This window comes from Notolepis coatsorum (genome assembly GCF_963971535.1).
Source record: "Notolepis coatsorum genome assembly, chromosome: 6".
Lineage (NCBI taxonomy): Eukaryota > Metazoa > Chordata > Actinopteri > Aulopiformes > Paralepididae > Notolepis > Notolepis coatsorum.
The window spans coordinates 90556350-90582831 of record NC_140170.1 but is presented as its reverse complement, the minus strand read 5'-3'; the positions used below and the strand labels follow the sequence as shown (position 1 = coordinate 90582831).

The following is a 26482-nucleotide window of genomic DNA, read 5'->3' as shown; positions in this document are numbered from 1 at the left end:
CGGGGGAAAGTAATCAGATTACAATAACGGTTACTTAGTAACGCGTTACCGGCATCACTGCTTATGACCATTTCTTTGAAAGTCATGCTCCACTACACACGAATGGGGTTTGCACTCTAGCAGAAATCTGTGATTTTACTGTTTCTTCCCTTGTTTTCCCATCGCCACCCAGGCCACAATTGTCGACAGAATTACACAATATCGCACATAACCCTTCAATTAACCCTTCAAGTGCTCATATTAAGATGACTAAGCTTCATCTCTTATCGTTTTGCTTTAATCATTGTGAGAGTGAAGGACGCCTCAGCCCTCATTGAAATACATTGGGTCCATAGTGTTGTGTCAGTTAGAATTCGAATCAATTAAGGGTAGCAGGTGGCATGACTCAAGCTGTCAATCAACTCAATAAACTCAATGACCTGGCAATGACCTCTCAGGGGATTAACCCTTTATCCCTAGGCCGTGCCCCCTTTTTGTATCTTTTGAACCGTTTGTCGTAGAGACTTGCGGGTTGTGGCATTGTACTCAGTAGGGATATCCTCTTTCATTGGTCTATGTTGACCACTCCCCCGATCCGTAGGCCACACCCCCTTAGGCCACGCCCCCCTTTTTGTATCTTTTGAACCGTTTGTCGTAGAGACTTGCGGGTTGTGGCATTGTACTCAGTAGGGATATCCTCTTTCATTGTTCTATGTTGACCACTCCCCCTATCCTTAGGCCACACCCCCGTGTGCCACGCCCCCTTTTTGTATCTTTTGAACCGTTTGTCTTAGAGACTTGCGGGTTGTGCCATTGTACTCAGTAGGGATATCCTCTTTCATTGGTCTATGTCAGGGGTCGGCAATTAGGTCTGGCCACGGGCCAAATTTTCCCCAAGCCATTGAATGGCAGGTCAGGACCAAAAACAATGGCTAATTTAATATAATGATAGTGAAGAATGCAGCACTGCGGCGGGTGCATACACATAATAATAATAATAATAATAATAATAATAATAATAATAATAATAATAATAATAATAATAATAATAATAATAATAATAATAATAATAATAATAATAATAATAATAATAATAATAATAATAATAATAATAATAATAACTTTATTTGTATAGCACTTTTCATACAGAGGTTGCAGTTCAAAGTGCTTCACAACAGTAAAAAATACAGGCATAAGCAAGCATGATGCACTCGCAAATGGGGGACCCTGATGTAAACAAGACAAACGTTTTTCTCTGGTCTGCAACCCCTTAACAATTGTGTGTATTGAGCCGTACTGTATTGTACCCATTCTGCAATCTGTTAAATAAAGTTTTCATTCATCCATTCATTCATGAACAGCAGATCAGCTGTTGCAGATCACCGCGGCGGGTGCATAAGTAACACATGAACGGCAGATCAGAATGCATGAAAACACAACTCACCATAACTGCCCTGGGCTTGTTCAGTCCTCCAAAATCCCTGCTAATGTTTGAAACATGTCAAATATCCACTCGCCGCCCTCCAATTCCAGATTGGCGTTGAATGCAGCTTCTTTATCTGCCAACTTGAACACAGTTGTCATCATTGCCTCGTTTGCTATCTTGTCGCCACATATTATGCAGAGAGGACGTCGGCACGCAAGAATCACAACCTGTTGCGATAAACCCGTATTTTAAGTATGACTCCTGTTTATTAAAAGAAGCTTTATGTGTCTTGGAGGTCGTAAGGCTCCTCTTCTGGCTCCTCAGTTGGTATTTCTCTGTTGCAAAGAAGCTATCCAAAGACGTTTGTTTTGTTTTTTTTAACACATTTTTGCTAACGTTAATCGCTCGCATCTCGAACGCGGAAGTGAAAGTGCGTTAGGGAAAATATACACGCGGCCCGGTGGGACTATTCCATTGGTTCTCCCAGTCCATGTGACCATTTCTAGCATTTCAATTGGCTATAGTGACAGACATAGATATGATGAATAGATAGATACAGCTTCACAAAGACACTCTGGCGTCACAAGTGAATATTTCCCACGCGTAAAATAAATATCATATTCTCAAAATAAACTGATGGGCCAGAAATGATTGCTGGCGGGCCAATGTCGGCCCGCGGGCCGCCTATTGCCGACCCCTGGTCTATGTTGACCACTCCCCCGATCCTTAGGCCACAACCCCTATTTGTATCTTTTGAACCGTTTGTCGTAGAGACTTGCGGGTTGTGCCATTGTACTCAGTAGGGATATCCTCTTTCATTGGTCTATGCTGACCACTCCCCCGATCCGTAGGCCACACCCCCTTAGGCCACGCCCCCTTTTTGTATCTTTTGAACCGTTTGTTGTAGAGACTTGCGGGTTGTGGCATTGTACTCAGTAGGGATGTCCTCTTTCATTGGTTTATGTTGACCACTCCCCCGATCCTTAGGCCACACCCCATTATGCCACGCCCCCTTTTTGTATCTTTTGAACCGTTTGTTGTAGAGACTTGCGGGTTGTACCATTGTACTCAGTAGGGATATTTTCTTTCATTGGTCTATATTGACCACGTCCTTAGGCCACGCCCCCTTTTTGTATATTTTGAACCGTTTGTCATAGAGACAATACAGACCCTCTCCCGTTGGCCGGCGGTGCACAGGCATCACCCACACTTTCACAATTTCCCCGTGCGGAATTGTTTATTTTTTGTCTATTTTCTAATTGTCTATTTTTTTAATTTAAATGTTTTAATTAAAAACGAAGGTTCGAACGTCCGTTCGAAAAACCCTGAGGAAGTTTAAATCACTTTATTCAAATTGAGGATTTAGTTTGAGGATATAAAAAAATATTATAATTTAAAAAGAATTGTTTTAATTAAAAACGAAGGTTCGAATGTCTTCGAAGAACCCTGACGAAGTTTGAATCCCAAAAACAGGCTTCGGGGACAGCCTTACCAAACATATTATTTATATTATTCAAATGGGACTCAAACATGTTCCGTTGTGATGTCACAGTATGATGTCATAATCAAACATTCTAGAACATTTGTGTATCTATTCAACAATGCACTCAGAAAGAGCTCATTGTGCATCTTGAAACAGTACTGAACAGTACTGATTAACAGATAGACTAAACAACATAGATTGCAGCCTGCATTTCTCAACCAACCAAGGTGCCTTGCCTACCGTTTTGGTGTGGAAAGAGACAATACAGAGACAATACAGACCCTCTCCTGTTGGACAGTGTTGTGCCAAAATCCTACTCCCTGCCACAATCCCACTCCCCCCACTAAAAGGGTACAAATTCAATAACTTAGATATCTCGATATCTCCATTGTTTACCTTACCTGTGCTGCATATAAGTACATTATTATGAAACTGTACATAATTATGTATATTAATTAACTACTCAGACAGTGACTGACGCCCCGCGGTGCACAGGCATCACCCACACTTTCACAGGCGGCCCTGAGAGCGCCGCTGGCTCTGCGGCTCTGCAGCTTCATACTATTGCAGTCAGTTATAGAGGAAGGCACGGACTGATCAGCGGCTGCTAGAGCACGTCGCAGAAGTAGCCTGCGTGATCATACAGAAAGTATAGGAAGATAGCGGAAAATATCCAAGGATCTTCGCTGTGAGACTGAGATGCAACCATGCACTGTTTGAAAGTGTTGCGTGGTGTGACAAACTCTGCAGCTGTGGAATTGTTCTTCAAAGATGCAACGAAGAAGGCTTTGACTTGCGTCTTGGCGGGTTGTAACAATATTCACCCGGCACGTGTACAACAGTGTCTACTACACACAAAGTCAACAATGCGCTACCATGCACCTCCTGCAGCAGACATGGACCACCTTCATCTCAAATCGTGAGTTTCCCCGGCTTAAGTTAAGTCTCAACTGGAGTGCTGCCTGCAGTCTGTTGCCATGCTGCTTGTAAAGTGGCTCCTTATTAACGTTAGAATCTATAATGCCATCAAACAGTGACCTCTCGGCAAAAGAGCCCTTCTTGGTACTTCGTTTACATTTTAGTTTTTGTCTAACTGGGTTGGAGTTGAGGTGGGTATAGGGCAGAGGTTGCTGCTGTGCTGTCCACACATCGGGCTCTGCCAAGAGATGTCTGAAGAAATGCACAGCATAATAAGTTACTCAACTCCAACCCACACATCGATCAGATCAATACAGATATAAATAAAGTGCATTAGCAAGTGGGGCTATTTTGTCTAAAGGTCACTCTTGGGTTGGGGTCGCATTTAATTTAATTTTTACGTGTCCTTTATTTAAACAGTTGAATCTCTTGAGACAGAGGTCTCTTTTCCAAGAGCAACCTGTCTACAATAGACATATAACACATATTGGACAAACAACAATCAACGAGTCTGTCAGACATCAACAACACATTATTGGGACGTTTCATAAGCAGAGCCATAGATAAATAAAATGCAATGCATATCCCTTGTTAAAGAAGACCATCTCACTTTCATACAAAACACAATGGGGAGTGAGAAATGTAAAATGCAATGGATTATGGACCCAGATTCAGAATATACCCTTTACTTGACTAATTTCAAGAGAGCTTATTTTGATACCATCAGCAACAAGAGCTTGAGTTCTCCCTGATAGATGATCATAAAACCAGTTTACAGAAAGCTCATCCAAACCTATGGAAGATAGCTAATTATCAAAATATCATGGTCAACAGTGTCAATGCTTTTGATAAATCAATATGATACATTTGATCAGTGCAGCACAGTGCCGCCGGTTATCAAGATAGTTTACAATATTAAATGATAAAGTGTTGCCACTGTAACTGTACTATGCCCTGGTCTAAACCCTGATTGCTGTGGTTGTAAAACGTTGTAAGCATCCAGGAAGGCCCGTAACTGAGAAGTAACTAATGATTCTAGGATTTTGGCAGAATCATTAGCAGCATCATTTTGATATTAGATAATTGGATAATTATAAGTCACTGGAATCAGCACCTTTATGTAATGAAACAATGTGAGCAGCTTTCCACATTTGGGACTTTACCAGAGATGAAGAGGACTGAGTAATGATCAGGGATCAACAGTAGATTTGGCTTTCGATAAAGCTTTATCTCTAACATGACATGGCAAGACGGATTCTACCTTTTAAAGGGATAGTACACCACATTTCTAAGCCTATAATTTGTCACAAACTGTGAGTCCTTTCATCCAAAATCACTAATGTTTTGGTTTGTGATGTACAGTAGGCTGGTGGAGGTCATTGGGGGCACAGAGCATGAATAGGCTGATTATCACAGATTTTGGAATGCTTCATGTCCCCAACACACCTCTACTAGCGTGATGCTAACATTTGCTGCAAAACCAAAACACTACTGGTATAAGTGCTTTGCCTCCCAGTTCATGACAAATATTCATCAATTTAAGTGGTGGCTCAATGCATACTGTGATTGATTATGAGAGCTTGACTTAGCTTAACATTTCCATCCCTTGAACCTTAATTTTATCGTAAGTGGCATCAATTCTGAACCAGTACGTGAAAACCTTCATCCTTATCCCAAGGAATTAAGGCCCCTGGAATTCCCACTTTTAGAACTTGTATTTTCTGTTATTTCTATTGAAAGGGGATAATGTGCTGCTCTGTTTCAAGAGCTTTCATCATTTTGTAATACTGCACTTTGAAACAGGAGTGTGCGCACAAAGAGTCTTTGCTCTGGAGTAGAAGACATGCTCTTCTCCACCATCACAGAGGGGCGTGAGCAGGTCCCCATCTCCCACTTCATCTCAGTAAGTGGCAACAGGAACACATACAAATATGTGCCCCCCCCCCCTCTCTCTGTCTCTCCTTCCTATTGCTGATAAAAGCACATGCTGATAACTGGAGTTATCAAGTTATGAGACACTTGGCAGGTTTCCCTCTGTACAAGCTATCACCACTTGAGCTATATTTAAATTTTTGCTGAGTGCAATTAGTCATGTGAGACCCAGTGATTCTGCATGGATGGCAGGGGTGGGGGAAAAAAAATCATACAGCAATATATTGCAATATTTTGCGTGCCGATATTATATCCATACAGTAGGGCTGGGCGATTAATCGATTTTATCGATGAATTCAAATTCATGATTTAGGACGATCTTTAAATTTTTTTATCGATTTTCAAATATATATATATATATATATATATATATATATATATATATATATATATATATATATATATATATTTCTTTTTCAAGAGTCACCTTTTATTTTACAAAAAGTGAAAAAGCAAGTTATTGCACTATTAATCCCAATAGGGACATTCATCAGTTAGGTTTGCACTTCAATCCCAATAGGGAAATTCATCTTGGTTTGATAATTAGATCATTTTTTTGTGTAAAATAAAAACAAACCTTGGCGTTTCTAGTTTTTAATACTTTCAGGGCTAACCAAGTTTCAAGTTCAAGTTTCTTTATTAGTTGTCATACAGAAGTACAGAATACTTTTATACAAAATGCTTCTTTCTGTTACGCTCCAGAGACTGTGCTAGACAAAATAAGTATAGCAAGTATAAAATAGAAGTCAAGTACGTAGACAAAAGTGTTCAGTATATACATATATACAATGTACAATGCAGAGTAGAAGTACCTGAGTTACAATACAATATACTATACAGTACAAAGCAGAAATGGGATGAGGTACAATTTAGGTACAATTTACAGTAAGGTGTAATGAGTTATGGTGCAAATTCTTTACCAATAAATATAAAGTGTGTTTAGGTGTTCTAAATTGGGTGCTGCAGTGAGTTGCAACCACGTCGTATATATATACGTTATTGGGCGCCAACGGTTAACGGGCAAAAACGTATATATATGTTTTTGGATAGTTTTCCCTTTTTTTCGATTTGAATATATTATTCAATGTCAAGGACCTGTGTGTTGCCGTTAAAAGGCATACTGGGTGGGAAGGAATGTGCAGTACCGGCCAGATCCTGCTAGTAGGCAGTATCGAGAGTGCAGTAAACCCTGTTCCAGACCGCGTGAAGCCTTTCTCCAACGCGTTCGTGTTTCCGCATCGCTGATTGGCCAGGTCATGTGACATGTACGCCCAATCGTGGGACCGCAAGTTTCTACACTGGTTAAGCTTAGGCGCTCTTTCGAAGTTGGTTAAGGTTAGAGTTTGTTAGAGCATGGCGATAGAACGCCTGCCCTGATTCCAAACTCTAACCTTAACCAACTTCGAAAGAGTCGCCTAAGCTTAACCAGTGATAAACTAGGCGTTAGGTAGTTTGCAGGCTGTTCGACCCGGAAATAGGCGCAGAACTTGCCGTCCCACGATTGGCGCACATGTCACATGACCTGGCCAATCAGAGCGCAAAACGGGAACCCGGAAACATGGACAGACCGGGTGCTACACTCAAATGTCTCCGGCCGCACTTTTCTAGTAATGGGAAACCTAGGGCTTCACCCGATCGCATTGAATCGTTTTCGGGACCCCCGATCCATATGTTGTGGTGGGTTATGTCGTGGACCAAATGGACATACGATGGACCAGATGGCGATCAAACAATTGGAATATTGTTTTTAGAATACCACCGACCACAGGTAAGGTCTATCTGATGTCAATTTCAGCTTGATCGTGCAAGGTTTTCATACCCATCCCCCTGATCGGCGTGTGTTGTGGTAATAACAAATGCCGTTACTGGCAATCAAATAATCAGAAACGACCCCCCCCCCCCCCTTTTCATGCATTCATGATGAAACATAATACCCAGGGCTGTACACTGCGACGAGATGATCGCAAATTGCCCCTTAATTTGGTCGTTGCGATTGGTAAATAATATTTGGGGGTGGGCTTGCGAGTAGTGATTTCAACCCTTGCATTCGCATTTGACTCCTAAATTATCCAAGGCGTGTGATGACGCCACTCACGCGAGCTGAGCACTCAGGTATGATCAGCGGGGAAAATCGACTGAGCACTCACTCTGATAGACTGGCTGACTGATTTAGCTATGAAGAAAAGTAAAGTTAGTAGTATTGCTTCATATTTGAGCTATAGGCTAACGTTAGTGTAGTGGTCCCGACTGTAGCAGGACGGCGGAGCTATAGGCTAACGTTGGTGTAGTGGTCCCGACTGTAGCAGGACGGCGGAGCTATAGGCTAACGTTAGTGTAGTGGTCCCGACTGTAGCAGGACGGCGGAGCTATAGGCTAACGTTAGTGTAGTGGTCCCGACTGTAGCAGGACGGCGGAGCTATAGGCTAACGTTAGTGTAGTGGTCCCGACTGTAGCAGGACGGCGGAGCTATAGGCTAACGTTAGTGTAGTGGTCCCGACTGTAGCAGGACGGCGGAGCTATAGGCTAACGTTAGTGTAGTGGTCCCGACTGTAGCAGGACGGCGGAGCTATAGGCTAACGTTAGTGTAGTGGTCCCGACTGTAGCAGGACGGCGGAGCTATAGGCTAACGTTAGTGTAGTGGTCCCGACTGTAGCAGGACGGCGGAGCTATAGGCTAACGTTAGTGTAGTGGTCCCTACTGTAGCAGGACGGCGGAGCTATAGGCTAACGTTAGCCCATTTCGTGACTGTGATGCAACGAGGGCTAGGCTAACGTTAGTGTAGTGATCCCGAGTGTAGCAGGGACGGCGGAAAAGCGGTTAAAGCGGACTCCACAACACTAGTTCCATTTGTGAGGAAAGGGGGTGGGTTATATTGACAACGCTTGACAACAGAAGTTTAAACATAACTTCACATTTATTGGTTATTCGTTTCTGTATATCATCCACTTTCCATCTCCGTGTGTTAGACTCTTCCTGTTTACATTCGAGTGTGACGTCATCACCTACGGCAGCTTAGACGATCAAAACGCGAACCTAGAACAAAACCAGAGGGGGGGGGGGGGGCTGGCTCTCTCGTTCGTTCTCGCCCCCTCTCTCTCTCTCTCGCTCTCTCTCTACATTCAATGATTTAAAGTAGCCAAACGTTACAGACAGTATAAATACTAACTGGATAGTTGATGATATAAACATTTAATTTCATTATCTGAAATATTCTAAAATCATTAAGTCTGCTATAAGCCATTATCCCGTTGTGTGTGATTATTATTTTCTCACAGTAGTGTGTGTATATATATATATATGTGTGTGTTTGGCTAAAGTGGATAGAAAACACTGTGCAAAAAAAAGGCACCCAAGAGTTTTTATATAAATGGTCTTAGATGTAAATAAAAAAATGTATTAGTGTGTCAGTAGACTACTCTTAGTACATTTTCATTAAATTATTTTTTAAAGCATCTTCATGGTTTAATAATGCAAACATATGTTGCAGGGACTTATTATAATCATCATATTGGCGTGACTGTATGCATCAAAGGGTTAAATCAAGCATTTTTAAGTGCTTTAGAGGAAATGTCAAAATATCGCGATATGTATCGTGATATGACCAAAACATATCACAATATCATTTAGAGGCCATATCGCCCAGCCCTACTATAATGGTAAAATAGTTATTTAAAAATTTGCCCCTAAAAAATATTCTTTGCCCCTAAATTTCTCATTTAGGGGCAAGTGTGCCCCTAGTGAAAAAGCTTAGCGTACAGCCCTGATACCTATCATATACATTTGATTTGGAAATAGTAGCGTGTCCAGGGACGAAACGCCAATGGTTTTAGTAGAATTCACGTTGCGCCCTATAACCAGCCTCCCAGGAATTAGCCCGGATCATTCCGAAATTATACTTATATTCACCACAGGATAACGCGTGAACGTATTTATGAAAATATTATTATTCTTTTTTGCATCTTGAACGGAAGATAGTTACTGTCAAATGACCATGGTATTGTATCCATAGCTATAATATAAAATATAGATTTAGCTCTACAAACAAGGTGACGCACAGTGAAACTGTAATGGAAACCTGGCCCAGCTAGAGCTAGATGGGGAAATCGAATGGCCGCGAATATGTTAAAATAAATAAATAAATATTTACGATTAAAATCGTAAATCGGATGTGGTGTGAAAAAATCTCAGAAAATTTTTAGGCCATATCGCCCAGCCCTACGATACAGTGACACCAAGTATCTATTTTTAAAAGTTACTTTTTAGTTTGACAATCGCATTTCATTGCAATGAAAAATATTTGAATGAGGTGAACAGACTGAAAACGTTATCTTATTAGATAAAACAGATGATAATAATAATAATAATAATAATAATGGATTGGATTTATATAGCGCTCTTCGTGACACCCCAGTGACCCTAGAGCGCTTACAGAGTCCATTATTCGTTCATACACAGTCATACCGGTGGTGGTAAGCTACAATTGCAGCCAGAGCTGATGTATATATATTTCTATTGCAAATGTTAACAAAGTTTTCCGTTGGGGACATCGTTTGCAGTTGAAATAAGGTAATATATTGCAATATTGTGATATTACAATATTGTGACTCTAGTATAGTGATAATAAGATAAGATATTCCATTATTGATCCCCTTGGGGAAATTCGGGATATGGTAATACCGTAACGTGGGGACTCTGGTGAATCCCACCCCTAATGGATGGACACTTTCTTCATTGGTGTGAGGAAGTCCTGGTTTAGAAAAAGACAGGAACAACATGAGTCCTTAATACTGTATTTTCTTTGTGTTATTCAATGAATGGGCTATTTTGGCTATTATTATTTTTGTAGTAAAAACAAATGTATTATGTAAAAAGATATCACAGTGTTGGTTGGTTATAATATTAGGTATGATCCAATGACATCATGTGGTCTGGTCCTTGATGCAGGCCCTGCGGAAAACTGGTCTCCATACGAACGACCCCCGTCTAAAGGAGTGCATGCAGAAGCTGCGGCAGGAAGTGAAGGATTCCGAGATGATGATGGACCGAGACCTCTTCCACAGGTGAGCTCCCAGTGCAGAACCATGGCCTAACTGGTTCTGAGCCAAAAGGATGGATGGACCTTTGTTGGGTATATGTTTTCTACAAAATTAGTACAAATATCAAGAAGAAACCTACAGTAGGGATGTGTGATATATATTGGTGACTATATTGATATCGACTGATTGTGATTTTTTTCATATATCGGTATCGGCCAGCATTTTCATATCTGTGCATCCTTAACCGCTTGAGCCCTAGCCCTATTTTCTGAAAATCGGCCTAAAAATACATACCTAAGTAAATGGAAGATTGCTCCACTTCTACAATGTCTATTTGCATGTTCTTGATATCTAGGGACATCTATGGATCTCAGGGAATGTATTCCCAGTGTCAGAAATATTGTGTCTGTTACTAGGCTTGAGTAAATTGTAATGAACCAAAGGAGAATATCAATTATATATATATCCTTTTTTTTCATTTTGACGGTGAATAACACCATGCTCAAAATGAAAAACTGCCAATGAGCTCGTTCAGCACCTTCTTGAGATCACGTGTACATGGCGGCGAGCATTTCTTTCCGTCGATATTCGCTAGTTTCACACTTTAACCTATTGGTAAACAAACGTATTGCTGAAAATATGCACTATGACTGCTGTTTTGACAGGGTTAGGGTCTTTACTCTTGGCTACATTTGAAAAGAAAACGCAACATTAATTCATACAGTCTGTAGAGATGGATTTATGACGTGATGTCATTTGCGGTCCACCGACGGACCGATCGGGCTAAAGAGGTTTTAAAGAAAATGCAAGTCGCCGAAATCAATCGCTGTAATACAACAATAGCAGCATCAAATCCTAACAAAGTAAGAACGTTCACAGAATAGTAGTACTAGAATGCAGAGTGTTCAGACTCCTTCAGTAATTGAATTCTCCTGGGGATGAAGGGTGTCATGCTTCTTAACCCTTTCACTGCCACACTACCAAACGGTTAACCCTTTCACTGCGACAACACAGAAGGTTAACCCTTTCACTACCACACTACACAGTGTGATAGTAAAGGGTTAACCTTCTGTAGTGTCGTAGTGAAAGGGTTAATGTTTTAATTCTGGTATTTAAAACAGCCATCCTGAGAGCAAAAGGGTATACTCCGAAAACAGGGGTGGGTGAGCCAGGCGTTAAACACTGTGATACCATCCTCACCATAGGTTCAAATCCCACTTTCTGTTTCTGGTGCCGTCGGCCCCCTCAAAAGACCTGTTGCTAAAGGTGACCAAGCAGTCAGCTTCCACCAGTAACCAGGTGATTTTATTTGACAGCAGTGAGAGATGAATAGCAACATACAGTGGATGTTTTGTTTTTAAAAGAAACATTTATAAAAAAAAAAGTTTTACAAGACATAGAAAATACTAAAACGTAACTAACTGAGCCTACACAAAACCACACTATGCTCATGGCTTGGGCCCTGCGTGTTTTCAGTTGCTGGTTTACAATAACAGCACCCTTGGGAAGTTCAATCAATCTAGCATACATTGCTCATCAGCCCAAATCCTCTCAGCTGCTCCCACATTGTGAGCATACTGATAGGTGTGTCGAGCTATTTTGTGGGCCAAAGTTGAACTACTTTTAACTTTTACCAAGCAAGCGAGGCAGCAAGTACCCGGCTATTTCGGGGGGGGGGAAGCAGACACTGCTCTTTTTGATCACTATTGTATATGGCCTGTCGAGTTATGTCAAGCAATTACTTTCCAACACTGGTCACCATTGAGCGTTCGTGCCATTGTGAAAAGTGAAGTGTGGTCTGTTTTAAGGCCCTTTAGTCTGGTCTGTTTTAACAGTACCCCGGAACCCCGTTGCGTGCCACCACCCACTTCAATGACAGAGCTCTCATATTTGCGAACGCATAAACTATATCTTAAATTATGGCTATGTGTCTAATATGGCCGTCGCTTATCAATGACTTGTTTGCAGTCAACATTGTCGAAACGGATTGTTTTTTAATCGGTTCATTTCCGTTTTATACCATTTTGAAAAACGCTCGTTTCTTGAAAGTTTCAGAAAATTTCAGAAGATTCTGTGATAATCGCCCTCTACTGGAATACACAAAACACGTTGTAATTTTTCGGCCTATTTATGAATCGTTTTCAAATAAACGCTAGATTATCGATAGTATATGTGTACTTATGCACGCTATAGAAGCGGGCTGAAAAATTATCTTATTTCCTGATCGCACACACACACACACAGACACACACATACACACATATGGCACACGCTGATATATAGGTGACAATAGCTCTGATTATCGCAAGACTGGTAAAATAGATTCCTTACCTCAGATCAGATGTTCTCCAAAAAGATTATTCCAATTCCTGATCGCCATTCCAAATATCAATCGCGTTTATTGATCCAACGCTGGATACTGGAAACACACATTTTCCGCTGTTCTGGTGGTGGGCGATTACTTGGATCGTCTCCGGTTACTTGTCTGACAAGTAAAATGTGGAAGCAGGACTTTTTTTCCTCCATGCGTTTCATTCAATCCAATCCAAAGGGGTACAGTACCATCCGGAGAGACGATAGGGGGTGGTATTTTCCCTGTTTGAGTTCAGACAGATCCCCACTGGTAACGTGAGGCTAGATTGATGAACAATGAATGGAAATCGATAATAAAAAAAATAACGATCAAAAACGAGATCTCTCGTCTCTCTGGCACTCAACGGTTGGCATGAACTAACGAAAAATCTCGTCGTTGGCACTCAAAGTGTTAAGGCGTGGCCCTTCAGTCTGGTCTGTTTTAAGGCCTTCAGTCTTCCCTATGGTGCAGGATATTTCGTCATTTCCCTACCTGGACATTTAATATTACGGACGTAATTATTTGATCCATTGTCGATTTTGTAGGTTTGCCCACTGACAAAGAAATAAATGGTCTATCGTTTCAATGGTAGGTTTATTTTAACAGTTGTGAGCAGTGTTACGACACTGGTTGCACGCACGCTAATGACGCCACGTGCACGCGCGCTCCCGCGCATGCTCATAAATGTTCCCTCGCATAAGGACAGACTAAAAACAGTGCCTAATTGCCTCTACGAATGGAATGTAACACCTGACGACCGGCGCTATTGATATGCAAAGTAGCCAGGTGGGTACTGCGAGTTGGCGCATCAGTCGAGTGCAGCGCATTCCTGTGTGCACGCGCTTCTGCTCACAAAACGTGCAACCTCGTCCCATGAGCAACGCATCACTGGTTGTGAGACGGAATATAAAAGAATATATTAAAAAAATCACACTATATAAAAGATATAAATGTATTTGCATTTGATTGAATGAAATAAGTATTGGATCCCCTAGCAAAACATGAGTTAATACTTGGTGGGAAAACCCTTGCTGGCAAGCACAGAGGTTAGACGTTTCTTGTAGTTTGTCACCTGGTTTGTGCACATCTCAGGAGGGATTTTGGTCCACTCCTCTTTGCAGATCCTCTCCAAATCCTTAAGGTTTCGAGGCTGTCGCTTGGCAACTCGAAGCTTCAGCTCCCTCCACAGATTTCCTATGGGATTAAGGTGTGGAGACTGATGACCCATCTTCAGTGTCCTGGCTGAGGGAAGGAGGTTGTCACCCAATATTTCACGGTGCATGGCCCCGTCCATCCTCCACCTCGATGCGGTCGTCCTGTCCCTTTAGCAGAGAAACACCCCCAAAGCATAATGTTTCCACGTTTCCATGGTTTCCACTATGTTGATGGTGGGGATGGTGTTCTTGGGGTCATAGTCAGCATTTCTCTTCCTCAAAACACAGTGAGTTGAGTTGATGCCAAAGAGCTCTATTTTGGTCTCATCTGAACAGATCAAGCCTCTGAATCATCCAGGTGCTCATTGGCAAACTTCAGACGGGCCTGTACACATGCCTTCTTGAGCAGGGGGACCTTGCGGGCGCTGCAGGATTTTAATCCATTACGGCGTAGTGTGTTACCAATGGTTTTCTTGGTGATCTATCTGTATGTCATGTATGTCATATATGTTACGATGAATTGAAAATGAAATTGAAATTGAAAATGGGGGACCCTGATGTAAACAAGACGGAAGTCTTTCTCTGGTCTGCATCCCCTTAACAATTGTATGTATTGAGCTGTACTGTACTGTACCCATTCTGCAATCTGTTAATAACGTTTTCAATCAATCAATCAATCAATCAGATCGATACCCCACGAGCCCCAGACCGAGGGCGATTGATGGTGTGATTATAAAAAATGGAAGAAACTAAATGACCAACAGTTGTCTCCTTCTCACCAAGCTGCTTGCCGATGGTCTTGTAGCCCATTCTAGCCTTGTGCAACTCTACAATCTTGTCCCTGACAGCTCTTTGGGCTTGCCCATGGTGGAGAGGTTGGAGTCTGATTGATTGATTCTGTGGAGAGGTGTCTTTTATACAGGTAACAAGTTTTAGGAGTACTTTATTAAAGCGAGATGCAAATCAAATGCAAATCATAAATATATTTTTTATAATGTGATTTTCTGGATCTCTGTTAATACAGGTCTGTACAAATGAGTACTGTACGGGGCACAGGGTAGTCATGACTTTACATTCTCTATTAAAATGTATTGATTGAATGATTAATGTAATTAGCTAATGAAAATAAATAATAATAAACAAATCACAAAAATACTATTTATATATATATTTATATATATATAAACATTTAAAACAAAATGCTTAACTGGACCATCACCAAATAAAATAATGTCAGTATATACATCTGTCATACCTGCACATATAATCCTCTTACATCATTTTAGATACTATATATATCCCCTACCTACTCTTACTAGTTACACTGTTGGCCAGTACGACTACTACCATACTGTCTTTATACATGTATCATTGTACATAGTAATACTAGTCTCTGTACATACATCTGATTAGCACTATACTCAGTAGTTCTAATTGATATATTTTATACCCAGTTGAATCACCTGTACATTGTATATTACTATTGCACTTTACACTGTTACATTTGCATTCTGGTTAGATGCCAAACTTATTTTTTATTTTTTGTGCTGTATAATGACAATACATTTGAATCTAATCTAAAAGGAGAAAATATGTGACAATAACGAACAAGATAACTTTTACGAGAATATTCTTTTACCAATTGAATGCGATAGAATAATGGAGACATTGGAAGAGAGAAAACAAATCAGTGGTTCTCAGGCAGCCGGCCAGGTACTTATGTTGCGCCTCTCTGTCTCTCACACTCACTCGTTTCATTCTCCATTTACCCCCAGCTGCAGTGATGAGACAAGACTATTTTTAGTCTTGACCTCTCCGCACGGTCTGTATTAACGAAGGATTTGAAGTGCGTTCCTTTTTCTCTCACTCTCTCTGTGTCTGCCTCGCTTGGCCTCTCCTCCTTTCTCCTCCTTGCTCTTTCACATGTGTACACTCTGTGTCCCTCTTTCATTATGACAGAGTGTGTTAACTATCACGTTTAAGAATACAATGCTTTAGCAGGGTATTTGGCAGTTGGTGTTATATAGGATATGTCGGCATACACATGTCCAATCCATGTCGTGGGGTAATGCACCCTTGTCAGACTGATGGCTTATAGCAGCTGCTCCTCACTGTCACATGCGGGGAAAGTAGGCAAATGCTCCCACTTACACAGATGCACGTAATGCAATGCCAACAACAACAGTTGGTTGAAGTGCCTGGCACATACGTACCTAGCCACATCACTATCATACCCATATTCGCATTGTGTAAAGAATTTATTATACATTCTATTATACATTATACATATACATTCATAATATGTAAAGTATTATTGCTTTAAATATCACAAACATGTGTATTCTTTTGAAGGGTTAATATCACCCTCTGCCTCAGTGGGTGATAATGGATGTTTTGCGGTCTTATTCTCAGGTGTTTTGGTGGAAATATGGTCCTGCTGATCCAGGCCTTCAGAAAGAAATTTATCATCCCTGAGTTTGATGCTTTTGTACAGAAAATCAACAAAATCTACGACACTGTTGCAAAACAAAAGGATGGACATGTAAGTGGCTCTTTCCTCTCTCACTGTTCCTGCTCTCTCCCTTCCTGCTATTTCCCTTTGTGAGGTACAACACACACACAATTAACCATTTAAAGGGCAGACCATTGCCATGTCTGAAACCCCCCAAAATGTAGCCTTTTCAGTATGGAGGTTCAGTAGCTTAGCTTGGTTGAGTAGGTATCTTTTTGGTACCCCTAAAATGGTCGGAAAAGTCTTCTGTTTTATTGAGCATGGCTACTTGCAGAATTTGGATTTATACTTTGCTCCCCAAATCTGTCTGATTTGTGTAGGTACTGAGGGGTAGTAGGGGTTGTAGCTTCTGTCTGATGGTGTAGGTACTGAAGGTAGTAGGGTTAGTAGCTTCTGTCTGATGGTGTAGGTACTGAGGGTAGTAGTGTTAGTAGCTTCTGTCTTATGGTGTAGGTACTGAGGGTAGTAGGGTTAGTAGCTTCTGTCTGAAGGTGTAGGTACTGAGGGTAGTATGGGTAGTAGCTTCTGTCTGATGGTGTAGGTACTGAGGGTAGTAGGGTTAGTAGCTTCTGTCTGATGGTGTAGGTACTGAGGGTAGTAGGGTTAGTAGCTTCTGTCTGATGGTGTAGGTACTGAGGGTAGTAGGGTTAGTAGCTTCTGTCTGAGGTCTAGGTACTGAGGGTAGTAGGGTTAGTAGCTTCTGTCTGAAGGTCTAGGTACTGAGGACTTTTCAGACATGGCCCATGAAATTATTTTCAGAAAAACAAGTGTTGTAGCTCCACTTCCTGGTTTTCTTTTGAGTATGCGCCATTCAGGATATCTTTCATCAGCGGTGCCTGCGGAAGAGAACAGACTGTTCTCCCTGTTACCGTCTGGCAGACGATACAGGAGCAGGGCTGCACGTACCACAGGCTCCAGGATACTTTTTACTGTTGTATGCAGTAAACAGTGAAGTTGTATACTGTTCTCTCATCCAACACATTTCATTGTACCGTTGACCTTGTGTTAACAAGATTGTTGGGTCCTGTCCTTTTGTTGGGTCCTGTCCTTTTCACTATTAATATTAATGATATTGTTTCTTCTTTGAATGACTGTCATGACCATCTGTATGCGGACGATACTATTGTGTACTGTATCGCTGACACTGTTCAGTTGGCCATTACGAACTTGCAGCTTTCTTTTAATGTTCTTCAGGAAACTTATCAATCTTAAATTAGTCCTCAATGCTAGTAAAATTACATTTATGTGCCAGAAATGTTGATTATAAGTACATATATCTATCTAAGTGGATTTAACATTGAGGGAGTCACTGAGTATAAATATCGATGACAAATCTTTTTATTTTAGTTCCATGTGAATGTTCTTGCTTCTAAGCTGCAACAGAAGTGGCTTCCTGTACAGAAATAGATCCAGCTTCCCTGTGATTAGTAGAAAGAGGCTGGACCGTTGAAGCTGATTTCTTATCATTTTTGGACTATGGCGATGTGATTTATAGTCTTATCATTCTGCCCTCTGTATGTAGATGTATTACTGGTGACAGGTATGATACCCACCACTGTCCTTTATGAAAAGGTTGGATAGCCTTCTCTGGTTGGAAGGCATAGCTATCATTGGTATTTGTTTATTTTTAAAGCCCTTATTGGTAAGCCTCCCCGTTACATCACAACACTGTTGGAATGGAATCTTGGAACCTACTCTACTCATTCAAATAACTGACTGGTTCTTTGCTCTGAACTCGTTAAGCTGCTTTTTCCTTTGATGCTTCCAACACCTGAAATGGCCTCCAACTGACTCTGAAGTAAACATTTTAAAGTATGACCTCCGACCACTGTCAACTTGTAATTGTATCAACAGATTTTTATTGTTATTCTTATTTGTTGTGCCTATATGTATGAATCTACTGATAACTGTGTTTTGTAAGCTCATCGTAACTGTAAATTAGGGTAACCTCAGGTCTCACAAGTTGAAATAAAGGTTTGAAATTAAATTAAACAACAATGTTGCCAGATGTATGATAATTATCATATTATTTGTGCAATCATTTTGCCTTCTGTACGATTTGGTTTTGCTCTCTGTACGATACAATTGCCCTCTCTATGCCAATGATGTTCTATTGTTTATAACTTGCAAACAATCATTTTGCAATAACATTTCTCATCTGGCAACACTGCCCCAACCTCCCATTGGGTGACTCGACCTCCAATCCATTAGCCTCGTCTCATGCACAGAACCCTTCCCTACAGTACCTACAAATATCTCTTTTACGGCAGTATCTCATCCTATGACTGATTGTCCTTCATTCTTGTTGGGTATGTGCAGGACACTGAATATGTGCTTCTCTTGTTTCATTTGGCTTTAGGTAGCAGACTACATTCCCCACCTGGCCAAGTTTAGCCCTGATTTGTGGGGGGTGTCTCTGTGTACCGTGGATGGCCAGAGGTAAGCCAAACACAGGACTGTACTGTAGGTTAATGATTATGTTATGTAGTCTGGCTGCTTTCTGACGATGACCCCCTATTCTTCATGCCACAGAATAGATTGAAGATGTTGTTTGTTGGTACTGATATAACATAATACCCCCCCCATTCCGTCTCCTCTTTCTCTGTGTATATCTGTTCCTCCAGGCACTCCATTGGGGACACCAAGCAGCCCTTCTGCCTACAGTCCTGTGTTAAGCCTCTGGAGTACGCCATCGCCATACATGTAGCAGGGACGGAGAAGGTACACCGGTATGTGGGCATGGAGCCCAGTGGGCTAAAGTTCAACAAGCTCTCACTGGATGAAGAAGGTGGGTAAGGCTGCTGTTGTCATTATCCTGTCCAGGACGATGTCATGTCGAGATCCATATAGGAAATACATCCTAAGCGCAGTCGGTGCTATTTTTCCAATCTGTTCCTTGATTGGTGTTTTTGTTGGGCCCCTAATCACTCGTCTTGTTCTCCTACCCCCAGACAAGCCCCATAACCCCATGGTGAATGCAGGAGCCATAGTCATCAGCTCTCTAATCAAGGTAAACAAACACACACGCATGCAAACCCTGGTGTGTTCTTGAATTGGCACACAAAATACACCCCTTAAAGCTCCCCTACAGCTGTATTTCAAACACTTAAAACTATTTGTATGAATATGGTTTTTTCACCAAATTGTCACAATACAATACTGAACATGGCTATTGAAAAGCACCCATTGATATTTAGCAGGAAGTCGGCAGCTTATCTGTTCAGACATGTCGGTGCCTACTCTGCTTTCTGTGTACGGTGAAGCTGAAGGTGTCGAGTTCCCTCAAATGTATATACTCTCTTTTTAGACTATTTTTGTACTCATAAACAGTACTATATATTTGTAGATCTGGTATGTCATAAATGTCTAGATGTAACAGTACTGTCTATCTGTATGTCATATATGTTATGATGAATTGAAAATGGGGGACCCTGATGTAAACAAGACGAAAGTCTTTCTCTGGTCTGCATCCCCTTAACACTTGTGTGTATTGAGCTGTACTGTATTGTACCCATTCTGCTGTTAATAACATTTTCAATCAATCAATCCCACATACTGGACCATGAGAGGTTTGACTGGTTTGTGTCATTACACATCCTTCTCCAGAAGAGGCGCTGTGGGTGACAATCAATATAGCCAAAGCCATGCCTCCAAGAGACACATTTTTGAGTGAAGGGGATCTTTAAAATATAGACGGCTCTGTGAAAGTCTGTCACTGCTAGATATTCATACCCTGATTTGCCAGGCCTCTTGTGCTTATGCAGGTGTTTAAACTATGTTATTATGTGGTACAGACTTTAGAAAGGTCTGACTTTTCTCAAGGAACCTATAAAGGCTGGGTAGATCAGATTAGGAAAGAAAGAAATTTGTTATTTTTCTTTTATTGTCACTGAAGCATAAAACATTTATATAATTAGTATATATTCCACTGTGTTTGTGACTGTTATTTTCTCATTTTCTTCCCTATTTGTATTAGTATGCCTAGTTTTTAACTGTCAAGTGAAACGGTGACCCACACCTAACACTGTGACACACATTCCCTGCCATGTTTGACATCTAAAGTAAATATAAACAAGAGTGACGTCAAAACCTCATGTGGCCTCATGTGTCTCTGACCCAAAGTTGACGTAGGTTAGTGTGCCCCCTGAAACGAGAGACCCGCAGAGGCTTTGGTCACGTGGAGCGTTTCCTTTCAAACCTGTTCTACTCAATCGCTGGGTTTGCTGTCACCAAGTGGGGGGGGGGTGGGGGGGGGGTGGGGGGGGGAGATGGGGGGGGGGCTTCCCTGGGGGCGGGAGAGAGTGAGCACCAGGAGAGCCAATGGGACTCTTTGATGTATGGGAGTGTGTAGTTGTGTGTGTAGTATCTGGAGATGAGGCGTAACATGAGGTAGACACATATAAGGTTAACTGATATGCAATATTGTACATATTGTGACTCTCGTGGTTCATTGACCAATGGTCAATAGATAACAAAAAAAGGTCCAAATGAAAACATAAAAAAATAGCAATTGCATGATAACAAAGTCCAAGTTTATTTGTCACATACACTTTAGACATGTACAACGGCACTGAAATGCTTCATCTGTGAGCCCTACCCTAGCCTAAACTGTGTGCATCAATAAAAAATATTATTTCTAATGAATACAGGTGTAAAAAATGTAAACAAAGCCTAACAAGCTGTCAACAGATTAAAAACACACCTGTGGGTAAAGGTAGGGGGGACATCATTTTTACAGTCGCAGTTTGAATGTAATAAAATTCTAACCTTTTGATTTTATTATGTCATTGTGCTCGTTCTCAGGTGTTTAGTGTCTGCGGTATCCGTCTTCACTGTTACTGAGCATTTGAGCCTGTTATCAGAATGACACTGGTATCAGTATTGGTGTGTCGTTCACCTCGCTGTACCAACTGATGATATAACGCAACTTATCTAATCACAAATATATATGTAAGGCATTTTCCATTGTGAAATCATTTAGTGCTTTGCCACAGGAACACTGTAAGATTTCTGTCACATCCCTGTGTTACGTTGACATGTACTCTCTCCTTCTCTTTCATTGTGTCACTAGCCAGGTTCAAACAAGGCAGAACGATTTGACTATGTAAGTATGTATGTATGTATGTATGTATGTATGTATGTATGTATGTATGTATGTATGTATGTATGTATGTATGTATGTATGTATGTATGTATGTATGTATGTATGTATGTATGTATGTATGACATTACCTTGCATTTTTACCCCGTCAACAAAAATGTGCCCCAATCCCTAGAATGCTAAACTAGAAGACTTAGTCCAGAAACTGTCTTTGCTACGACTAGACATCGGACTTTGTCCTCGTGTTCCCCAGGTTATGGAGTTTGTGAAGAGGATGGCAGGCCAAGAGTATGTGGGATTCAGCAACGCTACGTGAGTACACTGAGAAAGTGATAAAGACATGGTTGTGGGGCGGCTTTGGCTCATGGGTAGAGCGGGTCGTCCAATGATCGAAGGGTTGGTGGTTCGAATCCCGCTCAAGCCCATGTCCATCCCATCGCCGTTGTGTCCTTGGGCAAGACACTTAACCTACTTGCCTCGTATGAATGTGTATGCATGTGAATGAATGTTGGTGGTGGTCGGAGGGGCCGTAGGCGATGATTATTCCCCACGCTTCCGTGAGTCTGCCTCAGGGCAGCTCTGGCTGCAATTGTAGCTTACCACCACCGGTATGACTGTGTATGAACGAATAATGAACTCTGTGAAGCGCTCTGGGTGTCATGAAGAGCGCTATATAAATCCAAGTCATTATTATCATTAAGTCATTATGGTTTCCTGTGTCTTTTTGTAAATGCAGTACATCTTTTCTTTTCTTTTCTTTGCCACGTCAGAGCGGAGGCAGTGCTGGCTCGTTTGCCCCGGCTGTCCTAGGGGCATTGCATTATTGATGTTTCAGTATTGACTCATTTAGCCTCTCTGTCTCAGGTTCCAGTCAGAAAAAGAAACGGGGGACAGAAACTTTGCCATTGGATACTACATGAAAGAGAAGAAGGTCGGTTACACAGGTTCATGTAGTGCGGAGATCCACTACTAGAGGGGGATTCAAATAGATCTTCTCAATTTTATATATATATAGTTGTTCTATTACATGCTATTTAGAAATCGATGTATATACTTAGTACTTTATGCCTTTTCTCTACCACACTTAAAAGGGGCACTTCACCACAAAACAATGCTGATTTATTTTGCACATAATCTCTCACAAACTATATACAGTTTTGCACACATTCATTTAGTTTGATTATTATTTAGTTATTGAGAGTAAACAAGTTTGAATATGGCCACCAGTGATCAGGGACATTGAATTCTTGTGTTGTGTTAATTACAACTCAATGAAATCATAAGGTAGCAGTCCCTATATAGACAAGGTATTGCTATTTCTCATCGACATCATTTCATGGAGCTGTAATTGACGCAACACAAGGATTCAGTGTCCAAAATTACATCACTGGTGGCCATATTCAAACTCATTTACTCTCAATAACTGTCAAATTAAATTAATGTGTGCAAAACTGTTTTGCAAAAGAGTGTGCGGTTATGTGCAAAATAAATCTGCATAGTTTTTTTGGTGAAGTGCAACTTTAAGACACATACTCTTGTTTCAGTGTTGTGGTCATGTTCATATTTTCATTCCCCAGTGTTTTCCTGAGGGAGCAGACATGATAGATGCACTGGACTTCTACTTCCAGGTAAACTGTAGTCATGTTTTATTTGATGGAGATTGGATGATGGAATACATTCAAATGTGCAGGATTTTACCTCATTTGAATACCTTTGTTGTGTAGTTTTTAAGAACATAATTTCTATCTCAATAACTACTCGCCCCTCAGCTTTGCTCCATCGAGGTGACTTGTGAATCAGGAAGTATCATGGCCGCCACTCTGGCCAACGGCGGGATCTGTCCAATCACGAGCGAGCGCGTGCTGAGCGCAGAGGCCGTCCGGAACACCCTGAGTCTCATGCACTCCTGTGGCATGTACGACTTCTCTGGCCAGTTGGCTTTCCATGTAAGTAAGAGTGGATCAGTGGTTACCTTCTCTCCCTGCTTGAAATAAATCACACTGTTTATCAAACAATAATAACCCCCCCCCCCCTTGGTGTTAGGTGGGCTTGCCTGCCAAGTCAGGGGTGTCTGGAGCCATACTGCTGGTCATACCCAACGTCATGGGCGTCATGTGTTGGTCTCCTCCACTGGACAGGGTGGGGAACAGCGTCCGGGGAATCCACTTCTGTCAGGTAGGCTGCCCCGGAGTTTACATCCTACCTTTTCTTCCCCTCGCCCCAGGGTTTGTGCTATTGGATGAACGGTGTAAATGATCTAGAGACGAGAGACGCCCAACAGAATGCAGGAATAAACATTCCGTGATTTAGGTTTGTTTGGACCAACTCGTCCCATCAGTGGTCTCTCTGAAATATCTGCGTTTCTTGCTGCTCTTAGGAGCTGGTGTCACTGTTCAACTTCCACAATTATGACAACCTGAGGCACTTTGTGAAGAAGGAAGACCCTCGCAGGCAATACGGGGATGACCAGGTCAGTCATTTTTCTCAGTACGTTGCGTCACACCGCTTTGTCACCGTTTTTATGTGACTTGACTGGATATGAAATGTGTTACGTGTTTCACCTTCCCGTCTTTGTAGAACAAGTCTATTTTCAACCTGATGTTTGCTGCCTACAGTGGGGACGTGTCAGCCCTCAGAAGGTAAATTAATCAGTCTTTATTAGATTCGATTAAAATGTATTGTCATTATACATCAAGTACAGCACAACGTAAGGAAGTTTGGCATCCAACCAGAGTGCAAATGTAGCAGTAAAGTGCAACAGCAATATACAATGTACAGGTGATTAAATTGGATACAAAATATACAAATTAGTACTACTGACTGAGTGTAGTGCGAATCAGATGTATGTACAGAGTTGTAGTATAATATGTACAGTGATACAGGTATAAAGTATGGTAATAGTCATACTGGCCAGCAGTGTAACTAGTAAGAGTAGGATATGTAGATATAGATATAGTAAAGGGCTATGTGCAGTATATAAGTCTTTGTTTGAATACAAAGACATATATATTTTGAATACATACCCCCTAAGTAGCTAAAACCATTCATAAGATGCTAAACATTCAGAAGGATGCCTATCAGAATCTTCCTCCTGTCCTGCAGGTTTGCTCTCTCATCAATGAACATGGATCTGAAGGACTATGATTCTCGAACAGCGCTGCATATCGCTGCATCGGAAGGTAAGCTTTGATTAGCGCTAATTAAATGTGCTCCTTTATTTATTTATTTATTTATTATATAAATATGACTTAATGAGCAGCACTAGTCCAAAGGCAACCTACTGGAATGCAACACAACCATGACCAACGAGGGAGTGCTCAATTCACATTTTTATTATCCATATCTGCCATACGTCTGGTTATGAGAGACGATAGAGTATATTTATGTGTCGTGTTTATTCTCAGGTCACGTAGATGTGGTGCATTTCCTGACTGAAACCTGTAGAGTTAATCCCTTTGTGAAGGACAGGTAAGATCTCTGCCTCTACCTCCATGTTGGTGCTCTCTGGCTTTGACAGTCCGAAGTCAACGTTACCCTTCATGTGCTTTTGGCTTTATTTCACTCCATCCAAACATTTAATTTCACTCACTCTCCTATCAGTCAAGATCAATACCTTTTACAGCTTACTTTTTCAGTCACTACTTTTATCCAGAGAATTGTTTAAAGGTGCTGTAAGTGGTATTTATTTTGTTTAAAAGGAGTGGTCTACGTGTTAAAATGACAGCCATCACTGATATAGAGTGTTTGGTCAGTAACATGGGTCTCCTAGTCCCTCCGCTCTGCAGTAAACGGGAAATACATTTTCTGGTATCCCCTTCCCACTTTATCCTCCTGATTGGATAAAGTGAGAAGGGATACCAGAAAAGTTATTTTGTGTTTACTGCAGAGCGGAGGGACTGGGATACCCATGTTACTGACCAAGCACTTTATATTAGTGATGGCTGTCGGAATGTAGAGCTATTTAACACTTATTCTAACAAAAAAGGAATACCACTTATAGCAATTATTTTTATCAATGCATCTCTTCAGAAAATTTGCTTTCTTGGATTGAAAACGTTACATTTACATTTTTACATTTAGTCATTTAGCTGACGCTTTTATCCAAAGCGACTTATAAGTTCTGTACGACAAGTCATCAGGAATGGCACAACTTTTTTTTCATTTCAGATAACGTTACGATAGAAAAGAGGTGTGTTTCTTTTTAATTCAAGTCACAACGTGTCACATGAATAAAATCGGAAATTAAAAAAGGAATCTGAAAAAGGTTCTAGTTGATACAGTGTCTCTGCTTCCTCCGTAACCTGGCGCCTCTATTCCTCCTCTCTGTCTTCCATCGCCTCTGTTCCTCCTCTCCGTCTTCCATCGCCTCTGTTCCTCCTCTCTGTCTTCCATCGCCTCTGTTCCTCCTCTCCTTCTTCCATCGCCCTGCAGGTGGAGCAACCTGCCGGTGGACGACGCCATGCAGTTTGGCCACGACGCGGTGGTGAAGATGCTGAAGGACTACCAGCAGGTCTGCAAGCAGCGGTCTGAGGCTGAAGACTCCACCAAGCTGGAGACCGTGGAGGCAGGGGCGTAGCTGGAGATTCTG

The 26482-nt window shown here is 41.3% G+C and overlaps 1 protein-coding gene across 1 annotated transcript; it reads left to right on the top strand.

Annotated features, from left to right (window-relative positions):
* Positions 1–3727: 3727 nt before the first annotated feature.
* On the top strand, positions 3728–26482 carry gls2b (glutaminase 2b (liver, mitochondrial)). The gene is made up of 18 exons (XM_084316782.1): positions 3728–3807; positions 5610–5709; positions 10683–10798; positions 16694–16823; positions 19153–19232; positions 19418–19581; positions 19745–19803; positions 21865–21897; positions 22148–22206; positions 22759–22825; positions 23472–23522; positions 23664–23840; positions 23938–24069; positions 24272–24364; positions 24472–24533; positions 24997–25073; positions 25299–25362; positions 26326–26482. The coding sequence occupies exons 1-18, from the start codon at positions 3755–3757 to the stop codon at positions 26468–26470; spliced, it is 1662 nt and encodes a 553-aa protein (XP_084172908.1). The 5' UTR covers positions 3728–3754; the 3' UTR covers positions 26471–26482.